A 22,223-nucleotide genomic window follows, 5' to 3' on the forward strand; every position below is an offset into this window, starting at 1 on the left:
CGTTGTAGCTAGTGAAGTCTTTGCCCTTTTTCAGGACAGGGGTAAACAGTAACTGAGTGGCATCTCACTTCTTGTGTTTACATATATAATTCCCATAGATGCTTTTGTAACAAGAAAATCAACTGGCACATCTGTCAGGAAGTGGCAGTAAGGAGAGGTTGCAACCGTTCTGCAGTGAGCATGGGTTCTTTGTCCGACAACACCAACCAACCTGTAGTTTTAACAACTGCAGTTCTTCTAGATATGCAGAGCTGGAGTATGCCAGGTTACCTGGAGTGCTCCATTGAAGTGCTTTCTAATTTTTAAACAAATGAAGTAAGGTGTTTCATAATCTGAAATGCAAACCTTATTCCAAAATTATTAAAATTAATTTAAATTTTAAAAATTAACATTATATTTATATATATTTATATGTAAGTAGAATAAAGGCTAGCTGTGCACATTCCTATATATATTTACCAAAACCTGAATTAAGTAGATTAGACACTGGGAGAGCTCATGTTAAGATGGCTTGTTTGGTTTGGTTTGGTTTGTTGTTGGTTTTTTGTTTTTGTGGGTTTTTTTAATTAATTTATTTTTCAGCTGCTTAAAGCAAATATGCTGGCTATTGGCACGAGTTGAATTCTGAATACAAGTGTCACCCTTGGTATTAGGCCTTGGTACGGTACACTTGGTATAGTAGGCCTGTAACATTTTTGCCGCCTTTTTCAGGGGTTAAAATGTTGTCTGCAGATGTGCCAATTCAAAACTTTTGATTGTCCCTAACCCTGTCCATCTCAGCAGTGTTGCCCTAGCTGCATCTGGGAGCAAAAGGTTGAAAAAGAGAAAGGAAAAGAATCTGTTATGGACCCGTGGTTCTCCACCTGTGTGCAGCCAAGCCGCACAGAAGAAAATTGACATGGTTCAGTGTCTTGCTGGTGAACACTTGCTTAATGTTTTTGTTAACAGTGGTTGATAATGGTAGCAGGTTATAGGAGTCTTGCAGAGGAAGAATCTAAGCTGCCAAATCATTACTTCCAGCAAAAAGTTGTGGTAAATATAATTTGTGTAGGTAAAGTCCCCTCCCTGCTGTCCCTGTCAAAGGAAGGCCTGCAGACCTGCATTCTTTGTCAAAGAAATCGGTTGTAAGTGACCATTAAAGTAATTTAATTGATAAAGTGCCTCTCAGAATCTACTGGTGCTGGTAGTACCTGACAAAAATAGGAGAAGGGGCCGGCACTGGTGGCTGGCTAGAGAAGGCACAGTGTATTTAACCTCTTCAAAGAGGTTACTTGATGTAGTGACAGGTGTCCTGCAAGTCTAGTACAGTCTGATTTTTGTCTGCGGGACATGATTTAACTAATAGTGTGTCTGATGGGTTTCTAATACGGATTACTCTGCTAATCTCGTGTATTTTAGCCTATGTCAGAAATGCTTTAGGGGTGATGGTACTTCGATATGCATGTAAGACAGTTGGTTATACCCTGTTACCTGTATAAACCTTAGTATCCGATTTAAACAAGGAGAGAAATCCACAATCGTAATGCTGCAAAAACAGACAAGCACATGATTTGAAAGTAACTCTATTTTAATGGCTTGTCCCAAATGTGATCTGCTGTTGTGCCTCTGAATATAAAGATTCTATAGTGCAAAGCAAAACTTAACTTCTTTTGGCTCTTTCATCTTCCCTGTTTTGAAGCTCTGTTTTATCTTTTGTTTCTTTAGATGGCTTGTCCTTACTTTTGTCCTGTATGTAATAATTTGTTTTTCCTGTGGAAAGTAGTCTGTTTACGAGCGAAATAGAAGTGTGCTATGTTTAAAAGTAAGATGCTATTCAAGTTTTGCCAAGCGTAACAGGGTTATCAACAGCTGTAGGTAACGTACGTCTTTCACACTTACTGCTGTAGTCGATCCTACTTTTTTTAGCAATGGACTGTAGATACTACTGCATGCCTCTTTGGAATAATAATGTATAACATAATTTTATCTTTGCATATTTTGTTAATGTTACTTTGTGAGCACAATGTAATTGTCTAATGAAAACCATCCAATAAGTATTTAAAGAAAAAATGCTTTAGCATATTTCGGGGCCATTCATTTCTTACTTCACACACCACCACCACCACCCCCCCAAATATTGGTATCTATATCTTCTGTTTAGCATGGAAGGGGAGGGTGTGTGTTTGTTTGTAAATTTCCCTTATCTTGCTTTTTCAAAAGGACAGATAGAAACATAAAACAAAATGTCATATACTAATGTGGCATTTGGGGGTGGATAGCTTGCTGGCATTTGAACTTTTTTTATTGCAAGAACTCTACTATAAAAAACTACATGAGAGTTGTAATTTGTCATACGGTAAATACTTTAATTAATTAATATTTAAGGGGGGGGGGTAAATATCAGGAACTGCCATCTATTAAGATAGATGAGGGAACTAAGAATGTTCCATGCCTTGATTTTTAGTCTTCACAGTACTCAAGATACAAAGGCATATTGATCCATACAGCAAACAGATTCACAGCCACTCATTTCTTTACAGCTGGCCCTTCAAAACTGAGAATGCAAAATTCTGTCTGTTTTTGAAGAACTTATCGTGGTCAGTGTGCTGTGCAGCAGCTAAACCCTGATGAAACTGTTGAGTCTTTGAGTACTGAGTATTTAATTTGTTCTATCAGAACTTACTCTGTAGGAAATGTTTTTATCACTTCTGTTTAATCATTTTGGGCCAATTTATTGAGGCTAGGACTGACAAACTCTTCTAAAAGCAGTAACTGCTCACTTCGATGCACAGAGCAATCATACACTTCCAGTGCTGGTAGGCAGTTGCTTATGAATTCTCAGTCAGGGAATACTTCACCATAAACTTTGGGGAACCTGCGGTAAGAAAGGTACAGTGGTAGAAAAGAATCTGGAGTATTTTCAGATTTTAATGAAGTAAAAGAATTGTTGATTAACTCTTCACAGTTCTTCACTCTTTCCAGTTTTGATCTAACATAGGGTTCAAATTACTGCAGAATTCAGCTGTTCAGGACAGAAGAAATATTAGCCAGTTGTAAAAGTGTTAGTAACATTATTGATAATGTTCTTTACCAGTTGATTTTGTTTGTACCATGAACAATGCTAGTGTTTTGTTCTGTTGCAGTAAGCACCTTTTGGTTCGTTTCTAATGTTGGCTTTGTGTATTGATTAAGTAGTGTAACCCCAGAATAACTAATGTGTGTTCTGGTGTTATGAATACTGCAAATATGCAAATGTCTTGTAATGAACTGAAGTGCTTGTTTCTGTTCTCATATAGCTATAAATTCTTCCTGATACAGAGCTCTTTCCTAACCCATGTCTGCTAAACAGGAGTTGTTGAATCATCTTTGTTTTCCAAACAGGTGTCTCTGAAACATTTTTTATACAAAGTGTTTACTGTAGGAAGCATTATTTTAGTCAGATTTGCTTCAGTCATGCAAATAAAATGCTGAAGAACAAGTCTGCCAGTGAAATTGTCTGACACTGTGGTGTTTAATAAGGGCCAAAAAAATGTGCTGTTACCCAAAATGGGCAAAGATGTGAGATTCAATGAATGCTATCTGAATGTTTGCAGTGTAACTTCCTCGAAGAGCTCTCAAAAAACTTAAATCTCTCATTCCTTGAGATGCATAATGAAATCCATCAGGTAACCAGTTTGTGGCCAAAACTGTGTTCTACTGGCCTGCAGATTTATGGAGCCCAGTCAGTAAAACAGTGTTTCTGCCTTTTGGAAATGTTTAATCATCTCCTAGTATCTGTGCTTGCTTTGATTCCCCCTCCTCCCCCCGCATTCGTCCCTCCACTTTTAGTTCCCATTACCTTAGTTTGCCTGGATCAGCTTTCACTAGTAAAAACACAAACCACTGAGAGCTGCTTCTATTTGCCAGACACTAAGACAGTTTATTTTTCTCCAAATATTTTTATTCAGCAGCATTATTTATACATCTAGAAGTTTTCTTTGTGGCCTGGCAACTTGCTGACGTTAAGTTCTTTCACTGAGCTCTGTGATCTGCTCTGATGGTGAATCAGGTCATTTTGCTGGCTTTTTGGTTTTTTTTTTCTTGAAGGCAACCAGAGTTGCCACTGAGGGAATCAGCACATTTGTTCACAGTTGGTCGTGCTGTTGCGACCTGACAACTATCACCTGAGCTCCTGGTCACAGTGGTGTGTTGTGTAGGTTTGGATGGGTAGGTGACTTCTCCCTGTGTGTTAGCTGTTGTCTTGTGCTCCAGAACCTACATATTCACCTGGGGGTAGCTAAAGTTACTTCTGTATGGCTTTCCAAACATGATTCATTAGTAACCTGAAGCAGTGGTGTCTGAATCTACAGCCAGCCAGCCTGCAGCTGTACTTTTCTCAGAGATAGCTGGACAGCGCTGTCACTCTTTAGTGTAAGCATCCTGAAAGTCAAGGAGAGCCCACGGTTTCAGCACCTGATACTTTTGGTGGATACATAGGGGTGCTTAGCATTGTGCATTCTTTGTTCTGATTGCTGAGAGAATCTCTCCGTGTGAGCTGAAAGTAAATGTGTCATTAACTTCCTTTTTGGCAGTGGTATGATAGCTTGGGTTTTAATGGGGCCAAATGAACTTGGGTGCTGAAAACCATTGGTTTTTTCTTCCCTCTCTTGTTTTCCTCTTAACTCTACTTTGCCTACAGCTATTTCAAGCTATTAGAGGTGTCTACTTCAAGGCAAACTGGTCTATTACATATTCAGTAGTGTTCAAAGTGAAGACTAAGATACTGTATAAAGAGGTGAATAACATTGTCAAGGAACAAAAGTTGGCTGTGGTGGTCTCTTAGGAAACTCTGAAGTTTGGAGATGAGGTGTCTGCAATTACATGTGGATTGTGAAGTTAGTGAAGTTGGAAATGGGCCTCTGGTAAACCAGTCACTCAAATGATCATGCTATAAAATGTTTATAATCCTTGAAGCAAACTACTTTAGTACTGCTTTATTGCTATTTTTGTAAATATTGTGATAGCAGTTATCAGTTAAAGCTCAGAAAAGTGTCATGGCTCTTTAACTTGAAGCAAAGCTGGATTTCCGATTATTCAGATGTGGTCAATTATTGCCTTGACATATTCACAGTAGGAGAAGGGTAAAAAGAAAGGAAAAGATGACCTGTTTCTAATTTGGTTATTTCAGGTTTTAATGTATTACTTTTTATTCTGATCACGGTAAGCATCCTTGTATCAAACAGTGAAAGTGTCAGACCAGGTGGAGCAGAAATTATGACAGAGGCAAACTGATTTCTCCAGTTGCCTTGAAATGGCAGCTGAGGGAATGACAGGCTTTGAAATGAGGAGCATATCTATAGTGCCTGACTTGAATTGTTCTAAACAAGGTATTGGGCAGAATTCTCTCAGGTACAAGCTGATAATTTGAAAATTTCGTGGAGTATGGTATGTTTTGCTTAACTGACTGCAGTCAGAATTACTCACTGCGCATGAATTGTGCATGGACCTGTTCTGTCTTTGGAGATGAATAACTTTTGTGATCTTCCTAACCCTTTACATGCAAAACATTTATTTCATAAAGTACAGAAATAAGTTGTATCGGCAGTAATTAATTTTGCTGTTTTCCTTGAGGTTGTAATCTAAACAGCACAGTTCAGGGATGAAAGTGACATTAAAACTTAACTTTGAATGTCAGTAGTTCCTGATTGTATTTTCAGGTATTTTCAGCTTTTTAAAATAAAAGGCATAAATAGATGAAAAGATATCTGGTACTACCCATTTTTTAGAACACACTTCTTCTAAAAACTAAAGATGAAAACTTCAGAACTATGTCCTAGTTAAGCTGACAGTCTTAGCATGCATATCCCAACTTGCATATGTATCTTTGGGGAACCGTATAGGCCTCCATTAAATACTATTAGATGCATGTTCTTGAAGATGTCAGCCTTACGTATGCACACTTTACGTAATACTGATGCAGCACTGTGAGGTTTTAAAGCATTCGTGGGAGGCTAGATTGTTACTGATTTAACAACTACTTTCTTAAGATGGGCAACTACTTACTTAAGATGGATGTATTCCTCATGCTTTTGTGAGTCAAAAAATGTAAGGTGATTGTTAGTTATTATTTTCCTTGCTGTTGTACTTGTTATCCAGCATTTCTGCAAAAAAACCCCTATATTGTACATTGGCAAGACTACCAAGCAGGATATGTTAAAGTTTCTTTGCCAGAATGTGCATGTATGTGGCATGCACAGGAGTAGATGTAGCCCTCTGTTTAGTATAAAGGACTAGAGATGCTTATGTGGTGTCCACACTTACAGGACTTCTTCAAAAATTTGCATGCAGCTTTGAAAACTGAACACTGTTCTTTGTTTACCTTTGATTTCAGAGTGTCAATAGTATACCATGTCCTGTGACTGCAGTCAGAACTTTACCCACCTTAGAAGTTAAACAAGCGGAAAGGCCTTCAAGCAAAAGCAAAGATCCTCCTAGGGAAGAAGAAAAAGAAAAGAAAAGAAAAAAACACAAGAAAAGATCTCGGACAAGATCTCGATCACCATTCAAGTATCATTCATCATCTAAGTCCAGATCTAGATCACATTCAAAAGCAAAGCACTCACTTCCCACTGCCTATAGAACTGTCAGGCATTCAAGGTGGGTTTGGAAACCAGACATATTCTTTAGAGTTCTGTGTGGGCTAACACTTAGAGCATTTTTGCACTTCTTCCATTATATAAGCGTCTTTGTACCCATTGCAAAGGGTATAGTCACCTTGAAGACAGTAAATAAATATCATCAAATGTGGAAGGTCTTTGAAAATAGTTGAAATGAAATAATGAATCATTAATTTATAATTACATAGTGCAAAATTTGTACCACTAAATGCTTTTTCACTCTGGTCTGTGAAATACCTGATGATAATATGTAGGAATGTGATTATAGCAGGAAGATAACTTGCTAGCAAGTCTGTGGCTGTTGCTGGAGTAAAGTAACCAGACAATGTTAAGATAAGAAACAGAGGTAGAGAGCCAGGTGGTTGAACAGTAAAGCTTGGAAGGAAAGCAAGCAGTTGGGTAGCATGTGAAAAAATATGATGGATGAATAGCAGGAAGAGATATGGCAGGAATCCAAGAAGGGTGAAAACAGATTTGGTGAGGAAGGGAGACCATAGAAGAATGTAGCCCAGTGCAGTTAACTCTATATTTAATCATTAATAAGATTAAATTCACTATATTAATTATCCAGCTATAAGATTATATATATATTGTGTTACATTAATACTGTTAATTACATCTAAGACATTTGGGTCTAGGCACCTTTAAAGTTTACTGTCTGTAAAATTGTCACATCTGGATGCCCTGCCACATAGCAGTTACTGTGGTCAGTAGGAAGGGCTCATTCTTGAGGTTGCATTCTCCATATCATGCTACAGAACAGTATTTAAGTAACTTGTAGTTCAAATGAATTGTGCATATAAATAGTACCAGAGTTAGATATCTATGTGATGCATGCAAAATCATACATTCCTTTATCTTTGTGGCCGTCCCTATGACATCTGCTTCTTCCTGAAAAACAGCTTCTAGCCCTTTACGGCAGTGTGACAAAACTTCTCATCTTGCATTTTCCTTGTGTGTTTTTTTGTTTGTTTAACAAATTGTCTAACTACACTAATATAAGTAAGTGTTAACACGTTACAACTTTTTACTTTATACTAGATTTTTAAGGTTAAATACAATACTTTGCTGAAGACATCTCTGCTATTCAGAGATGCAAGGAATTAAGTGAACATAACTTGGGCTGAAACCTTCAGTCTGTGCTGCTTATTTGACTGCCTTTGACAATAGGTGGTCATGATGCTCTATGTTATAAGGCACATTCAAAAATACTGTGTGCCATTCCTTTTCTGTGCTTACCGGAATGTAAAGGGAATGATGCTGAATGAAGCTGTCCTTGTTTAAGAAGTGAATGCAAGTCTTCTCAGGGTTAAGGATATCTTGGGGAAAGGTCTCCTCAGGTGAATCACTCATCTTTTCAACTCCCTGTCAAGCCATATCTTCACTTGAACCTTGCATGTCACTTCATCCAAGCTATGTTGCATATATTTATCCATGATTTATGGATAGATGGTAAAACCAAGGAGAAACATCATAGTAATGCTAAAAAAAGTTTAAATCATCTTCTGTGGTACCTTGAAAAGGACAAAGAATCATCTGAGAAGATCCTTACCAGTATTTGGGTATGCTACTCAATAGGATAAAGATAATCCTGCATGGTGCATGCGTTTGCATCGGGCAGTAACCAGATTAATGGGAACTTGCAAGTTCAGTTTGATATATACTGAGATATGTCTTCAGTGACTTAAGGGAGATAACATATCTGGTCCTTTACAGAGGTTTGAATACTTCCACCAACTGGTCTACATTTGGTTCTGCTGGTGAAAAGACAAAAAACAGTCTACTGAAGTCTACCACATACATAGTGAATAGTCTCACGTTTGGGGGTTTTGGGGTTTTTTGGTCTTTTTTTTTTTTTTTTTTGGGGGGGGGTGGGGGGTGTTGGTGGCCGTAGTTCAGCTGGTAGAGAAATTACACAAAAATCACCAAGAGTAGTTAATCTGCTGGAGCTAATCTTTGTGTGCCATCTTGAGTGTGCCTCCTGGCACAAATCAAATAAGATGACACATAAAAGCCTTAACATCATGAATCAACACAACACCTGATTAAATCTGGTTGGATATTTCCTAGATCAGCTGTTGAATTCTACAGCCTGAGATGTCCAATAAGCTTGATTCTGGCTAGCTGAATTTTAGAATTGTTTCAGAACAGCTGCACCACATCTTGCACTGAAAACATTTTGCATGTTATAAAACTTGGCAGAAGTCAGAGCTGAACTGGAAAGGGCTTTCCATTCAGTCTGTCTTTCTGTTCCGCGAGTACCAGTTTAAACAAAGGTCTCTCTCCCATTCAGAAACCCATTGTTTCTGGGAACTTAAGGCAGTATCATCAGTGCTGACTGGGTGCCCATTCCCTTTGAGCTTTTTGCGGGCAATATGAAATGCTTAGTGGCAATTATATCAGGTGGGAGACCTGTTTGAAATCTCAGCATACCTTCCTATCTACAGCATTTCACAAGAACATGGCTAAATCTAAACTTCTGCCCAAGGACCTCTTGTAATTCAGCTGTATTGAATACCTTTGTCCTGCATCTAATACTTAATGTTGTGACTGTATTGGTTTACTTTAATGTAGTCAGTAAAGACCGGCAAGTCTTATGCAGGATGCATCAAGTGTCTCCTTGCCTGGAAGATGATGTTGTTCTGTTTGGCCTCAGCTAGAGTACTATGTCCAGTTTTGTGCGTCCTTTAGAAGGAATCAGACCAGCTGAAGGAAGTGTAGAGGGAATCATCAAAAATTTTCAGAATTTAAAAAAAAAAAAAAAAGAGTTGGAATGACTGTTTGGGAAGACTGAAGGAAGATGAAATGAGTCTTCATGTATGCCAAAAAAGAGGGAATAGAACATTCTTAAGTCCTTGGGGTCTGGACAGTAAGTAATGGATTTAAATTTATAACAGAGAGACTAGAAAGCTTTTCATAGTGTCTCGGTGGTAAAGGGAGTTAATACAGCTTGTGAACGCTCCATTGTGGGAAATTTCTGTATCAAGAATTATAGTTTGGAGAATATTGAATAGTCTTATTTCTTGAAGTCTTTTCTAGCCCCACCTTTCTAATTAGGGTCCACATGGTCTCACATTGTACAAGAAATGCTGATGATTGAAGGTTTGCTTTATTGAAGGTGTTTGCTACGCCTTAACATAGTCACTGTATTTCCAAAATTAAAGCTCTTGCTCCTGAAACCAGAAAATTTGTAGAGTAATCAAGAATGGGAGGCTGATTCATAACCCAGTCAGATACTGATGTGTTTTGTCTCTCAAATGTTTAGGCAAAAATAAGGACTTGTAATTGCCAAAAAAAGGCAAATGTTGTTGCCTAGCTAGAAGATATGACAGGTTTTCTTTCTTCTTCTTTTTTTTTTTATTTATATATTTAGTGTTGATTCAGAGAAAATTATTTCCATGCATTGTCTTGTCTCATTCAAAACATGGCACCTTTTGCATCTCTTTGCTCTTCAGTTTTCCCAGTGCTTCACCTAGAACGATATTTTTTTCCTAGATTCCCAAAGCATTGGATGTTACAGCTTACTGCTGAATGAATAATTATGTAGAGAGTCATACCGTCCTGGGATAAAGTGTAAACTATTTGTGGAAGTTAATGTGTTCATCTCGTATTGAGCGGATGGCGCTTAGAGATAGTCTTTGTTATGTGGACATCAATGCCAAATTATACTGGAACATCCCTATTTTGAGTAACTGTGCTTTATTTTATTGTTTCAGTCTAATGTTGTATGTTTGAGATCTTGTTGCCTTATTTTATTCTGTTCAAAATGTATATTCTAACCTACAGATCTCAGTATAAAGTGATTATTGATGCTTTATTTTACCTCTAGTGGACTGAAAAAAGCTGGAATTTTCCCTTTCTGTAGTAATTACTGCTCCAGTTCCAGTTAATCAAATAATTTAGAATAACAAAGAAGATCTTTTTCTTAATAAACAAACTTCATAACGTTCTTAGAGAGTAGCTTACTAGTTTGAAGTATCTGCATAGTGAAAATAAGTATTTTGGATTTGAAGTTATTTAAACTATTATATTTAAATTAACTGTGACAGCCAAAAGAGAAGCTATGCTTATTTCATAATTTTTCGTTAGACTATATTGCATTCAGATGATAATGAATCATAATCTCTAAATTGCAATAATGACCACTCAACACATGCCCTGTATTTGGGGAACAGTCTTAAAGCCTTAGATCTTGTGAGGTTTCCATATAGACATTAGTTGAGCTTCTGTTTAAAAATACTTTGGGTAGTTACTATTTAATGGTATAAGTTGTTTCAAAATGTATGATTAAAAATCACCTTTACCATATAACTTATTGTGACAAGTTACCAGGGAATGAGATGTGGGAAGTGAAGGTAAACATAGAAATTTGCAGTAACTTTCTTTGCTCTTTATTCAAGTGATGTTCAGTATACTTTTCAAGGTCTTCCTTTTTGGTTTGTATATCCTAAATTTTTTTTTTTTTCCCCAAAATGCGTGTTGTGCTTAGAAATCCTATAGATGAACTTTGCAATATACTTCTCTGTATACCATTTTATATCACTTGTTTATCATTTAGTTTTGCATTGTTAGAGGTCTAGAGGCTCTGCTTCATTTAAAAATAGTCTTTGGTGGTAAGATACAATTTTTGTACTGTTGCATTTTTTTTATATTTTCTAATGCATCTTCAGCAGTATTAAAGTTGGAAAAATTCTGTTCAAATAATATGAAGTTGATTCAAAGTGTGTTTTGGATATTCATTTTTCTGGGTAGCACAACCAAACCTGCTTTACAGAAACAAGTTTAAAAAATTGTAGCTACATAAGGAACCCAGATACATTGGCTTAATTGTGGCATGTGGTGTGCTAACAGCAATTATCTGTATAAATGCATGTTATTTTCTGGAACAAAATTTCTGTACCAAAATTAGTCCCATAAAGCTCCTGATATCGTAGAGTTTTAATTCTAGACCAACATGACAGATGAAAGTTAAACAAAAGTCATGGAAACAGTAAATGATGCCAGAAGTGCTGTAAGGTACTGCAGCGTGGATTGCTTTGGAGCTGTTAGTCCCAAAGATAATGAGTTATTACAAATAAGTACTTAATGTCAAAGATGGGGCACACTTGTTAAATTTATCTTGGAAAACAAACAGCCTTTGGTACCTTTTGGTCATCTGTAGTAAATGCTTCAGCAGGGTCTTTTTTTCTAATCGACTTCAAAACACCATTAAAAGTTTGATGTGAAATGTACCTGACAGGGGTGCTCTTTGAAGAAGCGTAGGTTGTCAGTCACCGGCGTTTTCAGTGTGCTGTTCTAGCTGAGCAGTTAGGTTCCACTGCTGGTTGGCAGTAAGTGTAAATAATGACAATGTTCATCTGAATCTCTGTTTTCTACCGACAGATCTTTGTAGTACATGATCTAAGCTAATGATGTATTATTTGTATGTGTGAGTGGTTTGTGTGTGTATGTGAGGGGAGAGGAAGGGAAGCAGAGCCACTTGTTACGTACTGAATGATTTAGTGATTTGGTTAGACGAAATTTGGATGTTCATTTTGAACTAGAGTAGAGATGGAAAGTCTGAACTTCTCTTTGCTATTGATCGTTTTTCTTTATACTGTCTAGTAAGAGTAGTACTAAGCCACATAATTTATCCAGGTAATGAGTTATAAACAGTAATTAGTAGTGGCATGCTTAATTAACAGGTTACTTTTAAATAAGTTTGAATAGAGTGCACCTGTGTGTGTGTTTGCGTGAGACTTTCTGCCTCAACGTTAGGAATTTAAGAGACTTGGAAGTAGCTGTTCTTTGTAAAAAAAGGTTGTTTGGGTTTTTTTTTTTTCTCCTTCCAAACTGATTTTCTTATTGCTGAGGCAGCGTCTATTCACGTAGTTTTAATTCCTATTTTGTAATGAGACAAGCCAAGCTTCATAAGCCTTCGTAACTTTTGGGACCCTACTAAACACAAGTGATACTGACTTTAAAGGAATAGAGTGCCTTTTGAAATAACAGTCTAATGAAAGTAATAATTGATGTATTGCAGTAAAACTGTTAAGCTGTTTTTAATTGTTTGAAGCTAATGGCCAAAGTTCTTAACATTTGGTGATTGGAAGAATGTTGTAGAACCACAAACGTCAGTTCATAAAAATGAAGCTAATGCCTTTTTCTTTCTGATTGTTTGGACTTTTTTTAGGCTGGTCCATATAGGCATGTTTCACTAAGGTTCAGCTTTTGGTTAAGGGACTGAGCCTTTTCAGGATTCTAGTTAATACCAAAACTAGCACATTTTATTCTGAATGTGAAGTGTGTGCCTCCGTATCACAGACTCACAGCATCCACAGGGACACTGAGCATGGAGCCGAGTCTGAGCAGCTCACCAATGGCAGCAGCAACAGAGCGGGAAAATTATCAGGCAACTTCGACAACGAAAAGATTTGACTGCTGGAGCTCTTTTGAGGGAAATCCTGGTAAAATGTCAAGGTGTCTGACTGACCCCAAACTTTATAATCTGTTGGTTTTTTTCCTTTTTTAATCCTTCTGAATGGCCTGGTAAAGATCAGATTTCTAAGTGACAAAGCAGTTAATTTGCAACACTTAACTGCCATTGTGATTACTTTTTTTCATTTTCAGTTGATCTCTTTTGTTGTAGGTGTAAGAGAAATGGCTCAGGAGTGTGTGTGTACATATATTATATATATGGTGTGAGTCTGCAGAAGATCAGTGATTTCGCAAAATGCCTTGTCTTTTAGTCACTGCAAATTAGGTATTTCCAAGAACATGAATGTTTGGTATACATGGAATTACATACCTATAATAAATAAAAAGAAAGGCTTTAAAATAAATAAGCATATAGAAGTAAAATTATTAGAACTATATATTTTAGTGAGAACAAAACTAACTGTTACTATCAGGAATTCTGGGCAGATTTGGGGTTCGGTTTTTTCTTTCTTTTTTCCAAGCTGGGTCCCCGAATTGCCCCCTTCTCCATCTTCCCCCCTCCCCTTCATCTCTCAGGACTTTTCTCATTCCATTTATTTTGTTGTTAAGAAACACTCAGGTTTTACTTGCACATCCACTTAATTCCAAATCATAGAGAAAAAGAGTTAAGCCCTTAAGTTGATTTCTGATCTTAACTGGGCATACTTTCTTTTTTCCCTCTTGATCTCTTTCTCTCTCTCTCTCACTTTTCTAGGAAAAATATCTCAAGTCAAAGTGCTAGTGCCAAACAACGCCGATCATGGGGTTTTGGTCACTTGCACAAGTGAAAATATTGGCTGTGCTAGGATTATTCTGCAGCATCAGGGAAAAAATTTCCTGGACTTGTCAGTGTTGGAGATGCACTGAAAACAAAAACTTGTATTTATCTCGGTGATGCAGCAGTTTTTAAAACATACCATTAATTTGAGAAGACAAGGTCAGGCCTGGCAATACCAGGCTTCAAGCCAAATTGGACTTCTGCATACCAATGTTGGTAAACTCTGTTACCACAAAAGGTGACTGGACTAAAGTAAAACTTTCCCACCTACTAATACAGAAGATGATATTAGCACACAATACCAAAAAATAATTGCTTCCCCCCTCCCCCCTGTTGGGACTGAAAAGCAATGGATAACTACATCCTAAATGTCTTGGATGGATAAGAAATTTTTATGCAGCTGACAAGTCTTGGAGACTAAATACCCTAAGTTGGTATAAAATAGGCATTTGAAAAGTGTTATATTTGCGTTTGGTGACAGCACAATTCCACTGAAATAAAAGCAATGAAATAAGTAACAAAAAGCAAACTTTTGGATGTCTTTTTCCTGCTCAGGTCACGATCAAGGTCACCTAGGAGAAGGGCTCACACACCAGAAAGGCGAAGAGATGAAAGAAGTGTTCCAACAGCTTATCGCATTAGTAATAGTCCTGGAAATAGTAGGAAACGCCCACGTTCCAAGTAAGTATACCCGGTCCCGGAACAGGTTATGTCCTGGCATCGTAAGAGACTTTAAACATTGTCTGATGTGTTGTATACTCCCTAGGTAGAACTTACTTTTTTTTTTTTTATGTTCTGGAGCTTTATTTTAATAGACAAGTACTTCTGTGGAGGAAAAAAAAATAATAGAAGCACTCGTTCTTCCCCCATTCTTGCATATGTTTGAATACTAAACGTACAACCAAATCAGTGAACGTTAATAGGCTACTATCTCCTAGATGTGAGAGTTCAGATTTTATTTGGACTTCTTGTTGGGTCATTTTCTCATGCTCTGCTTGCGCAAGCAATATGGTATAGTGGTATTATGTTATTCCTACTGGTATTGCTTGACATCTCATCGTATCTGCACAAATAAGGGGAAACTCCCGTTTAGCAAGTGGTATGCTTTACATTTAGCAATTATTTTACTGCCAGAGTGGAATGTGAAATATGAATCAAGAGGTGCCTTTTTTTGAGACCACCTTGCATATAGTCTCTCTGAACCTATTATAATCAAAAGAGCATACCAGCCATTATTTCAGCTCGCCAGTTGCAGAAGAAAAACATCTGCAAAGGTGTGTCCAGAAGGCTTTGAGATGTTTTGTGTCTCTAATGTTTTGTGGCATGCTGTGTCTTCAACATGCAAGGAAGTGAAAATTTTTCGTGCTTGTATATGTACACCTAAAGTGTACACAAAACGCAACAGACTGAAGTTACTGAACTGAGCATACAGAATTTTTCTCCTCATCAGTGAAGATTTAGTCTTTAACCTGTTTCTCCATATCTCTTGTGGAATAAGAAGCAAAGAGATCATTTTCAACTTTATGATTATTAAAAAATTTCTATTGTTTCTTAAGATAACTTTCCATCTCTTGACAGCCTCTAATTAATTGATGTGCAGTATGTATAATTGAGAACTTCATCAGTATACTTCAACTGATTCAGTTTTTCTCATTCATCAACTCGAGATAATAGAGGCTTCTGTGGAATTCAGCATGCAAATTTGATTAAGCAGAAAAGATATGGAAGCTTAAAATGTTTTTCTTCCTATAAACACACACGAGAATGTTTTCACAGCCCTGTGCTACTTTTAATGCAGTGTCTGCGTTTAATGTCTGCTGCTTGACCATTCAGTATTTTAAGCTATAAGTTATTTTTAGAGTTATGCCACTCCAAGTGGTAAATTATGATGACAATTGTGAAACAAACTAGATTCCTCTTTAAATAATATTGTTTATATAGGTGGAAATTGTAAACTTTTGTTAGGCCGCAATCAGGAAGACGGAACTACACAATAAAATATGGCAGTAAGTGCAAAAAATATAGACTGAAGAAAGAATATTCTAGTTAAACATAGATGAGGATATTTTGCAGCTCTGATTGCAGAAAGCCTACTGTTTCAGCCCTGTTAGGACTGACATGTAGAATTTTCAAGTAAAAATGTAGATGCTGTGATGGACCAGTTTTCACCTTCAGTTATGGAGTAGATTCTTCGCAATGGTGTAATGGAAGCAAGGTTTGGGTTCAAGGTCTGTTAAAAGCTAATTAGTTTGCGTAGGCTTTCTATGAGTGGGTAATGTATAGTGCGCCTGATAGCTGAGAGCAGGTTTCAATCTTACATGGCAGCAGTCAGCTGAGTGGTTTTTATTAACCATAGTTACACTAAGAAGTAGGCAAGCTTTAGAAGCCAGTACTGTCGGAGGACTGAAAATTAGAATTAATAAATACTGCAATGTTTTAAACTTGCTCGGAGCATTAATCTGATATCTGTCGTGATGCTGAATAGCTAGCATCGCTTGTAAATTTTTCGGTGTATTTCCAGAAGAAAATATGTAAGAACTAGGAAGCTATGCTTTACTTTGTCTTGTTCAGGAATTACTGGCTCACTGCTTGTAGACTGAGGTGTACTTCAGAATAAATATAACAATTGTTTTTTCTTCTGCTTATCCTGTATCTCAGTTGCTATCATAGTCACTTTAAAAAGAAGTCTAATGTAAATTAGTGCTTTGAACTGACTGCAGTGAATTACTTTCCACAGAGAATATGCATAGTTCTTTTATGCTAGCTTTTGGACCTAGAAAAATATTTAAAAATAAGCCTAGTTTTAGCAAATGGACTGTTCTAAAAATAGAAAATTGATAGATACATTCATTCAGCTGTTATGATGTTTGTTCATCATAATCTGAGATTAAAAACAGCGAAAAAGCTTACTGCAAAATATTCTTCTGGCATGATGAATGTTTGCTGAGATTTTCAAGAGTTAAGTATGAAATATGTTCACAGCTTGATTACATTATAATGTTTTAAGAAACTGAGCAATTACAGTACATAATTAACTAGTCAAGGAATAACTGACTCTGTAGCTGGTGTTTTTTGTACAGTCATGAGAATGTTAGAGGCCAGTAGAGCTGCTGGGTTTTTCTTCTGCCACTTAATGATTATTTATGCAAGAAAAATGTAAGGAGGTTTTGCAGCTTTAAGTCTTGAATGTTAAATTCTATATAAAAATCAGATACTTGTATGATGAATTCTAAGCATCAGAGGTGTACAGTATTTATGTGGGAATTTAATATGTTATAGTGTAGCTGCTTTTAAAGTAGCAAATTCCTAAGAAAAACAAAATAAAGGAACCGATAATGTGATATTTAAGATGGTGCAAAGTTTTACAGTGTTTTAAGATGTTCTAGAAGCTTCAACAACATTCTTCTGAGTAGACTTACAGCAGTGCATACTAGAGAGAGATGCCTACAGTGAGGGATTGCCTAATTCTAATTAAGGCATTACTCTAGTAATTCTAATTACAGTAATATCAGTACTGGTATGTAAATCATACAGACATAAATTCGTAACCATGTATAAAGATTTTGATAGTTCCGTCTCTAGTATATTACTAATTGAATTCTCTTTGAGCTTAATATTGCATATGAGGAGGCTACCTCTGTTTTCCCCTTCTGTCAATAGTGAACACATCAGGTACCCTTAAGTCCTTTGTTCCAGCTCTCATAGTGACAAACATTTGTGTATCTAATTTCCAAGTCATAAATGGTTTGCACTTAAAACATGTTGCTAGGTCTAGGTTTGTTTGAGTGGCATACAAGAGCTTGTTTATAATTTTGAGCCCGTGGTTTATTGCATTATAGATTGGATCACAAGGAAAGGGGTAATTTCTTTTAAAAGGCAAACAAACAAACCATGGATTTGCCTTGTAGATCTTTCGCATAGCTATGATTCCATGGTTTCTTCATTTATGAGCTAGGAAAATTGTAAGGGATATAAACTCTTACATTTCTCATTATATTCTAAGTGTCATATTCTAAGTGTCTGATGTTGTTTGGGAAGGAACTTCCCTCTAGCAAAGTTATTCTGCAAATCTCCAATGAAATACTTTTCATTGTCATCCTTCAAACTATCAAATACTGCTCAGTAATTCCTGTGTACCCATGAAGCAGCATTTCAAGTGAGAACCTCAGGTACTGGTAGTTGCCTAATGTAATACGTTTAAAAAAAAGCTTCTGAGAAAGTGTTTTGCACAACCATAGAAGTGCGGTATTGGGGTAAGACTAATGCTTGCTGAATGCATGAGAAGTATCCTGTGGAAGAGGGCTACATAAGCTTTTAGAAGTGTGAAAAGTAACTTCAACTGAGCTAGTGTAATATTGCTTTAAATATCCATCAATAAAATATTTTCTTCTCGCAGAAGTCCCCATGAAAAGAAGAAGAAGAGGCGGTCTAGATCACGTACCAAGTCCAAAGCTAGGTCTCCTTCACCATCCATGTCACCAGGCAAACCATCCACACACAAAAATTCTGTACATTCAACTAGTGTCTCTCCTGTGGAGAGCAGGGAATCCAGCCAGGAACGCTCCAGGTAATATGCTCTTTTACTGTAATACTGCAGTGCCGATGTCTCTTGACTGTGAGTCTGTCTTTTAACCTAACTTGTATGGTGAGGAGCTCTCTGTGTGTGTAATGTGTGCATAGTAAAAGTAGAAGACACTGGGAGGACGGCACTATGTGCAATGAAGATATTGGATCTCTGTTCCCTACTGGAGTAAACATCTCGACATACTTTTTACAGTAAAACCGATGCAGAAAATTCTGCAACCTAATTCTAAGTTAGAAATTGGAAACTCTCACTGAATGGGTTAAGTCTTTGAAGTAGAATTTTAATAGAGTGGTTTGAATTGTAATGTGTGTGCAAGATTCATAATTAAATTATTTCTACAGAATATACCACAATCCTGTTAAAAATTCCTAGGCTGCTGTTCAGATTTCTCTGTATCAGTTGTATGAGTGACTCTTCTGACTGTGACTTATAATGGCTTCTAGTTGAAAGAGAGAACTGTTAACTAACATATAAGAGACTTGTGCAATAAAACCCAAAATCGTGATGGTGAGTGAAATGCACTTTTAAAACATTTCCTATAAATTTCTAATTGTAATTTTACTTTTTAGGGGAGTTTCTCAGGAAAAAGATGGCCAAATCTCTTCAGCAATTGTGTCTTCAGTGCAGAGTAAAATCACTCAGGTACAAATAAACAAATTCAGTGTATGTTGCCTAATTAAGTGTGTCCATCATATCTTGTCTTACTGCCTTGTACAATTCTGAGCTTTGCATATGATGTAGAGGCATGTTCATTGTCATTCTTAATTTGTTTGCTTCTCTAGAATTTGTTTGCTTAGCTAGAGAAGCAACAATTTTGTTGCTTCTCTAGCTACTGTCCTTCAAGCTTAATCAAGCCTCCAAAGACCAAGCTAAATTCATTATGCTGAAGTATATCCACTGTTAATATATGGAAGTCCACATTATGCTACAATATCCCAGTTACCAATAGCAGGTATTACTGAGAGCCCATCTTGTCATGTAGTGCTCTTAACAAGTTTCGTGGAAGAAAGAAGGAAGGAGAAATACCTTGGCAAAGGCTAAATTTGTAGTGTTGGCAGTAGGGGAAAGATATGTCCTCTTGCAAACTGAAGTGTTTGCTTTGCATTAAGCAGTATCTTCAACTCACTTATCTTACCCTTGTTGCTGCTTATGTCTCTGAACTCTTGTTGTTATGATTTCGTTGATATATTCAAGTTTGCTGTGAATCATGGCATATCAGGTATGTGCCTCTATATCCTGTGCAATAATCTAAATGCATTCAGCTTCCCTAACACAGTTTTAAGATACCCAACCTCCGTAAAAATAATTCCATTCCTTTTTTAAAACTTACTGCGTGGTATTACTCTTTAAAATTTTTAATTTCACTCATCCTCTTAGAGTCTTCATACGTATTTAACTTTCTTTCAATAGAATATGCCAAGTTTAGAGGAGGAAAGCTCTTAATTATGCTTTGGAAAATTTACAATATAAAATCAGAGTTGCTTTTTACATTTTCATTTTTTTCAATGGGTAGATGGTTCTTTCAATAAATGAGTATCGTTCAAAGATTTAGTTCCGCTAGGGAAATAGTGGTAGTTGGGAATTAATGCTAGTAGACTAGTACCTTACATACCATGTTTGATCTGTTTTCGATGAGAAACCCAAAACAAGAATGTTCAGGAAAATAGCAAATATAGGCACTGGAGAAAGAAAATGGAGTACTAACACCATAGCACTTCTTAGGCTACCAAACATGCATGGAAATTCCTGGTATGACAAATGAGATATGAACTACATCGTGGTCTCAGAAGTAGAGTAGGCATCCCACCCTTTAAAAACATATACCTTCAGACAAAGGTAATTGGTTCATGCATTTCTTGGCTTAAATATTGCTTATGGCATAGTATTATGTAGTTTAATATTAGTCTGCTTGCTTGAAGTGCAGCTGTAAGCGGAGGAAAGATTACTATATTAAAATACAGTTCGTAGTTACTATTTGCAAAAAGTAAAAAAGAGGAATGAAACTTTTGTGAATCTGCAAGATATTTCCCAACATAGATTAGTTTAGCATCCTTTTATCTTTAAGGGCCAAAGAAATGTAATTTACCTAATTATGAGTAAGATTATTTTGCTGCCAACGGGCTGGCTGACCCCGACCAATTCAGTATCTTTTCTCATTCAGATCCTTCCATCTTGTAAAGTGGAATAACGATGCTGAATTCCCCTGTGAAGTGTTTTGAGAGCTTCAGATGAAAAATGCTTTAAAAGAACTAAGGATTTTAATTCATTTATATTGCATTTCTGAAGAAATGTTTTAAGTAACTTTAATTCATTACTGATACACACTTTGTATTTTGTGATCATTTTTTGCAACCCAATTATTCGATGCTGTTTACATGAAATTTCATTTCCTTTTGTAACGCTGTTCCCACTGGATACTAAGACAAGACTGAGAGATGCTCTTCAGTTTCACAACAGTCCTAATGTTTCAGTCAGTCTGTCATATTTGAAAATACCACCGCCATGTCAATTTTTGGTTCAGGTTTACACAGCAAACAAAAAAAGCTTTCTGTTATAGAGTAATTGTTAGCACTCTCTTCCTACCAGCTCTCTCTCTTTTTTCTTTTTCCCTTTTTTTTTAATTTATCAAACCAGTGGTTAGTAGTTGTGTGTTCGTTACAGTTTTTGTGAAGATACAGTCATAGTTTCTTTCCATTTTAGTTGACATGATTTCTCTGTTTTGTTGTCTAGAAACTGCTTTAAATATTTATGCAGAGCACTTTTGTAGCATTGTAGTAAAAACAGACTTCAGTTGCTGTCATAGGAACTTTCTCCAAATTATTTCATTCATTTCGCCTAGGGACTGTTAATATCTGATGATCGTGAATCTAAGTATTCTGTGTGACTGGAGCATAAGCAAACCCTTTCATGCAGGTTTTTGCAGTGACATGCTTTAGCTCTGTTCAAAGCCCAGACATGTCTGATCACTTTCCTTTTATTTTCTACAGGATCTTATGGCCAAAGTGAGAGCAATGCTTGCGGCTTCCAAAAACATACAAACTAGTGCCTCCTGAGACCTGTTGAACTGACCATCAAGAAATTGTGTGAAAAAGAACAATATAAAAAAAAAACTGCCTCATCTCAAATGTACAGCTGAGCTTAGCTCACTTGGTTCACAACTCGTCTAATATTACCAGAACTCGAGGAGCTAAAACCTATCTTTCTGTACAGAAGCGTCTCCTTGAAATTTCATTAAACTTTTTCAGCCAGAATATCTTTGGAAAGTTTTTGGTTTTTGTAAATTGATTTTTTGACTAATTCTTCAGTAACATTTTATGATCAGCAGTCTATATGTGTATATTTGTAAATACCATGTTTCTGTGAAAGAAGTATTACACAATAATAAAGAAGGAAACATCTTTCATTAGCTAGAGTTTTTGTGGAGTCCTTAATTATTTGCGGTTGACTTTTGTTACAAATTAGTTTTCTTTTTCTTTAGTACTTTCTGCTTTTTAAAATAACAACTGTCTAGCCTGCCTGACCACCTTAAGCTGAGAAATACTTTTTATCTTCCTTCATGCACGGAATGATCTAAGAAGAATGCTTGTTTGCTTGGATGTTAGTAGTGGACGGTTTTTGGACAAGGGACATGATTTTCTGTCCATCATTTAGAAAGATCTCTTGAGCCTCCATTTGAGGAGTTGACCCTTTGAAGTCCATAACTAATGGTCAGTAGCCCCTTTGTCTTAATGTGCCTTGTTCTCTCTAGTTAGCCACAGAAAAGAGAGTG

At 36.6% G+C, this 22,223-nt stretch overlaps 1 protein-coding gene across 3 annotated transcripts in view; it reads left to right on the forward strand.

Moving 5' to 3' along the window:
* The window catches only part of SFSWAP (splicing factor SWAP), a 51,075-nt gene extending 29,223 nt beyond the window's left edge, over positions 1-21,852 (forward strand). The window contains exons 14-19 of one of the 3 annotated variants that reach the window (XM_075515825.1): positions 6,350-6,615; positions 12,939-13,094; positions 14,425-14,550; positions 18,266-18,436; positions 19,024-19,096; positions 21,442-21,852. In XM_075515825.1, coding sequence (XP_075371940.1) covers positions 6,350-6,615; positions 12,939-13,094; positions 14,425-14,550; positions 18,266-18,436; positions 19,024-19,096; positions 21,442-21,507 — 858 coding nt within the window. In that variant the 3' untranslated portion in view covers positions 21,508-21,852. The remainder of the gene's footprint in view (positions 1-6,349; positions 6,616-12,938; positions 13,095-14,424; positions 14,551-18,265; positions 18,437-19,023; positions 19,097-21,441) is intronic. The other 2 variants (XM_075515826.1, XM_075515827.1) reach the window with 2 other exon arrangements.
* Positions 21,853-22,223: the final 371 nt, after the last annotated feature.

The sequence above is a fragment of the Mycteria americana genome, chromosome 13 (genome assembly GCF_035582795.1).
Source record: "Mycteria americana isolate JAX WOST 10 ecotype Jacksonville Zoo and Gardens chromosome 13, USCA_MyAme_1.0, whole genome shotgun sequence".
NCBI lineage: Eukaryota > Metazoa > Chordata > Aves > Ciconiiformes > Ciconiidae > Mycteria > Mycteria americana.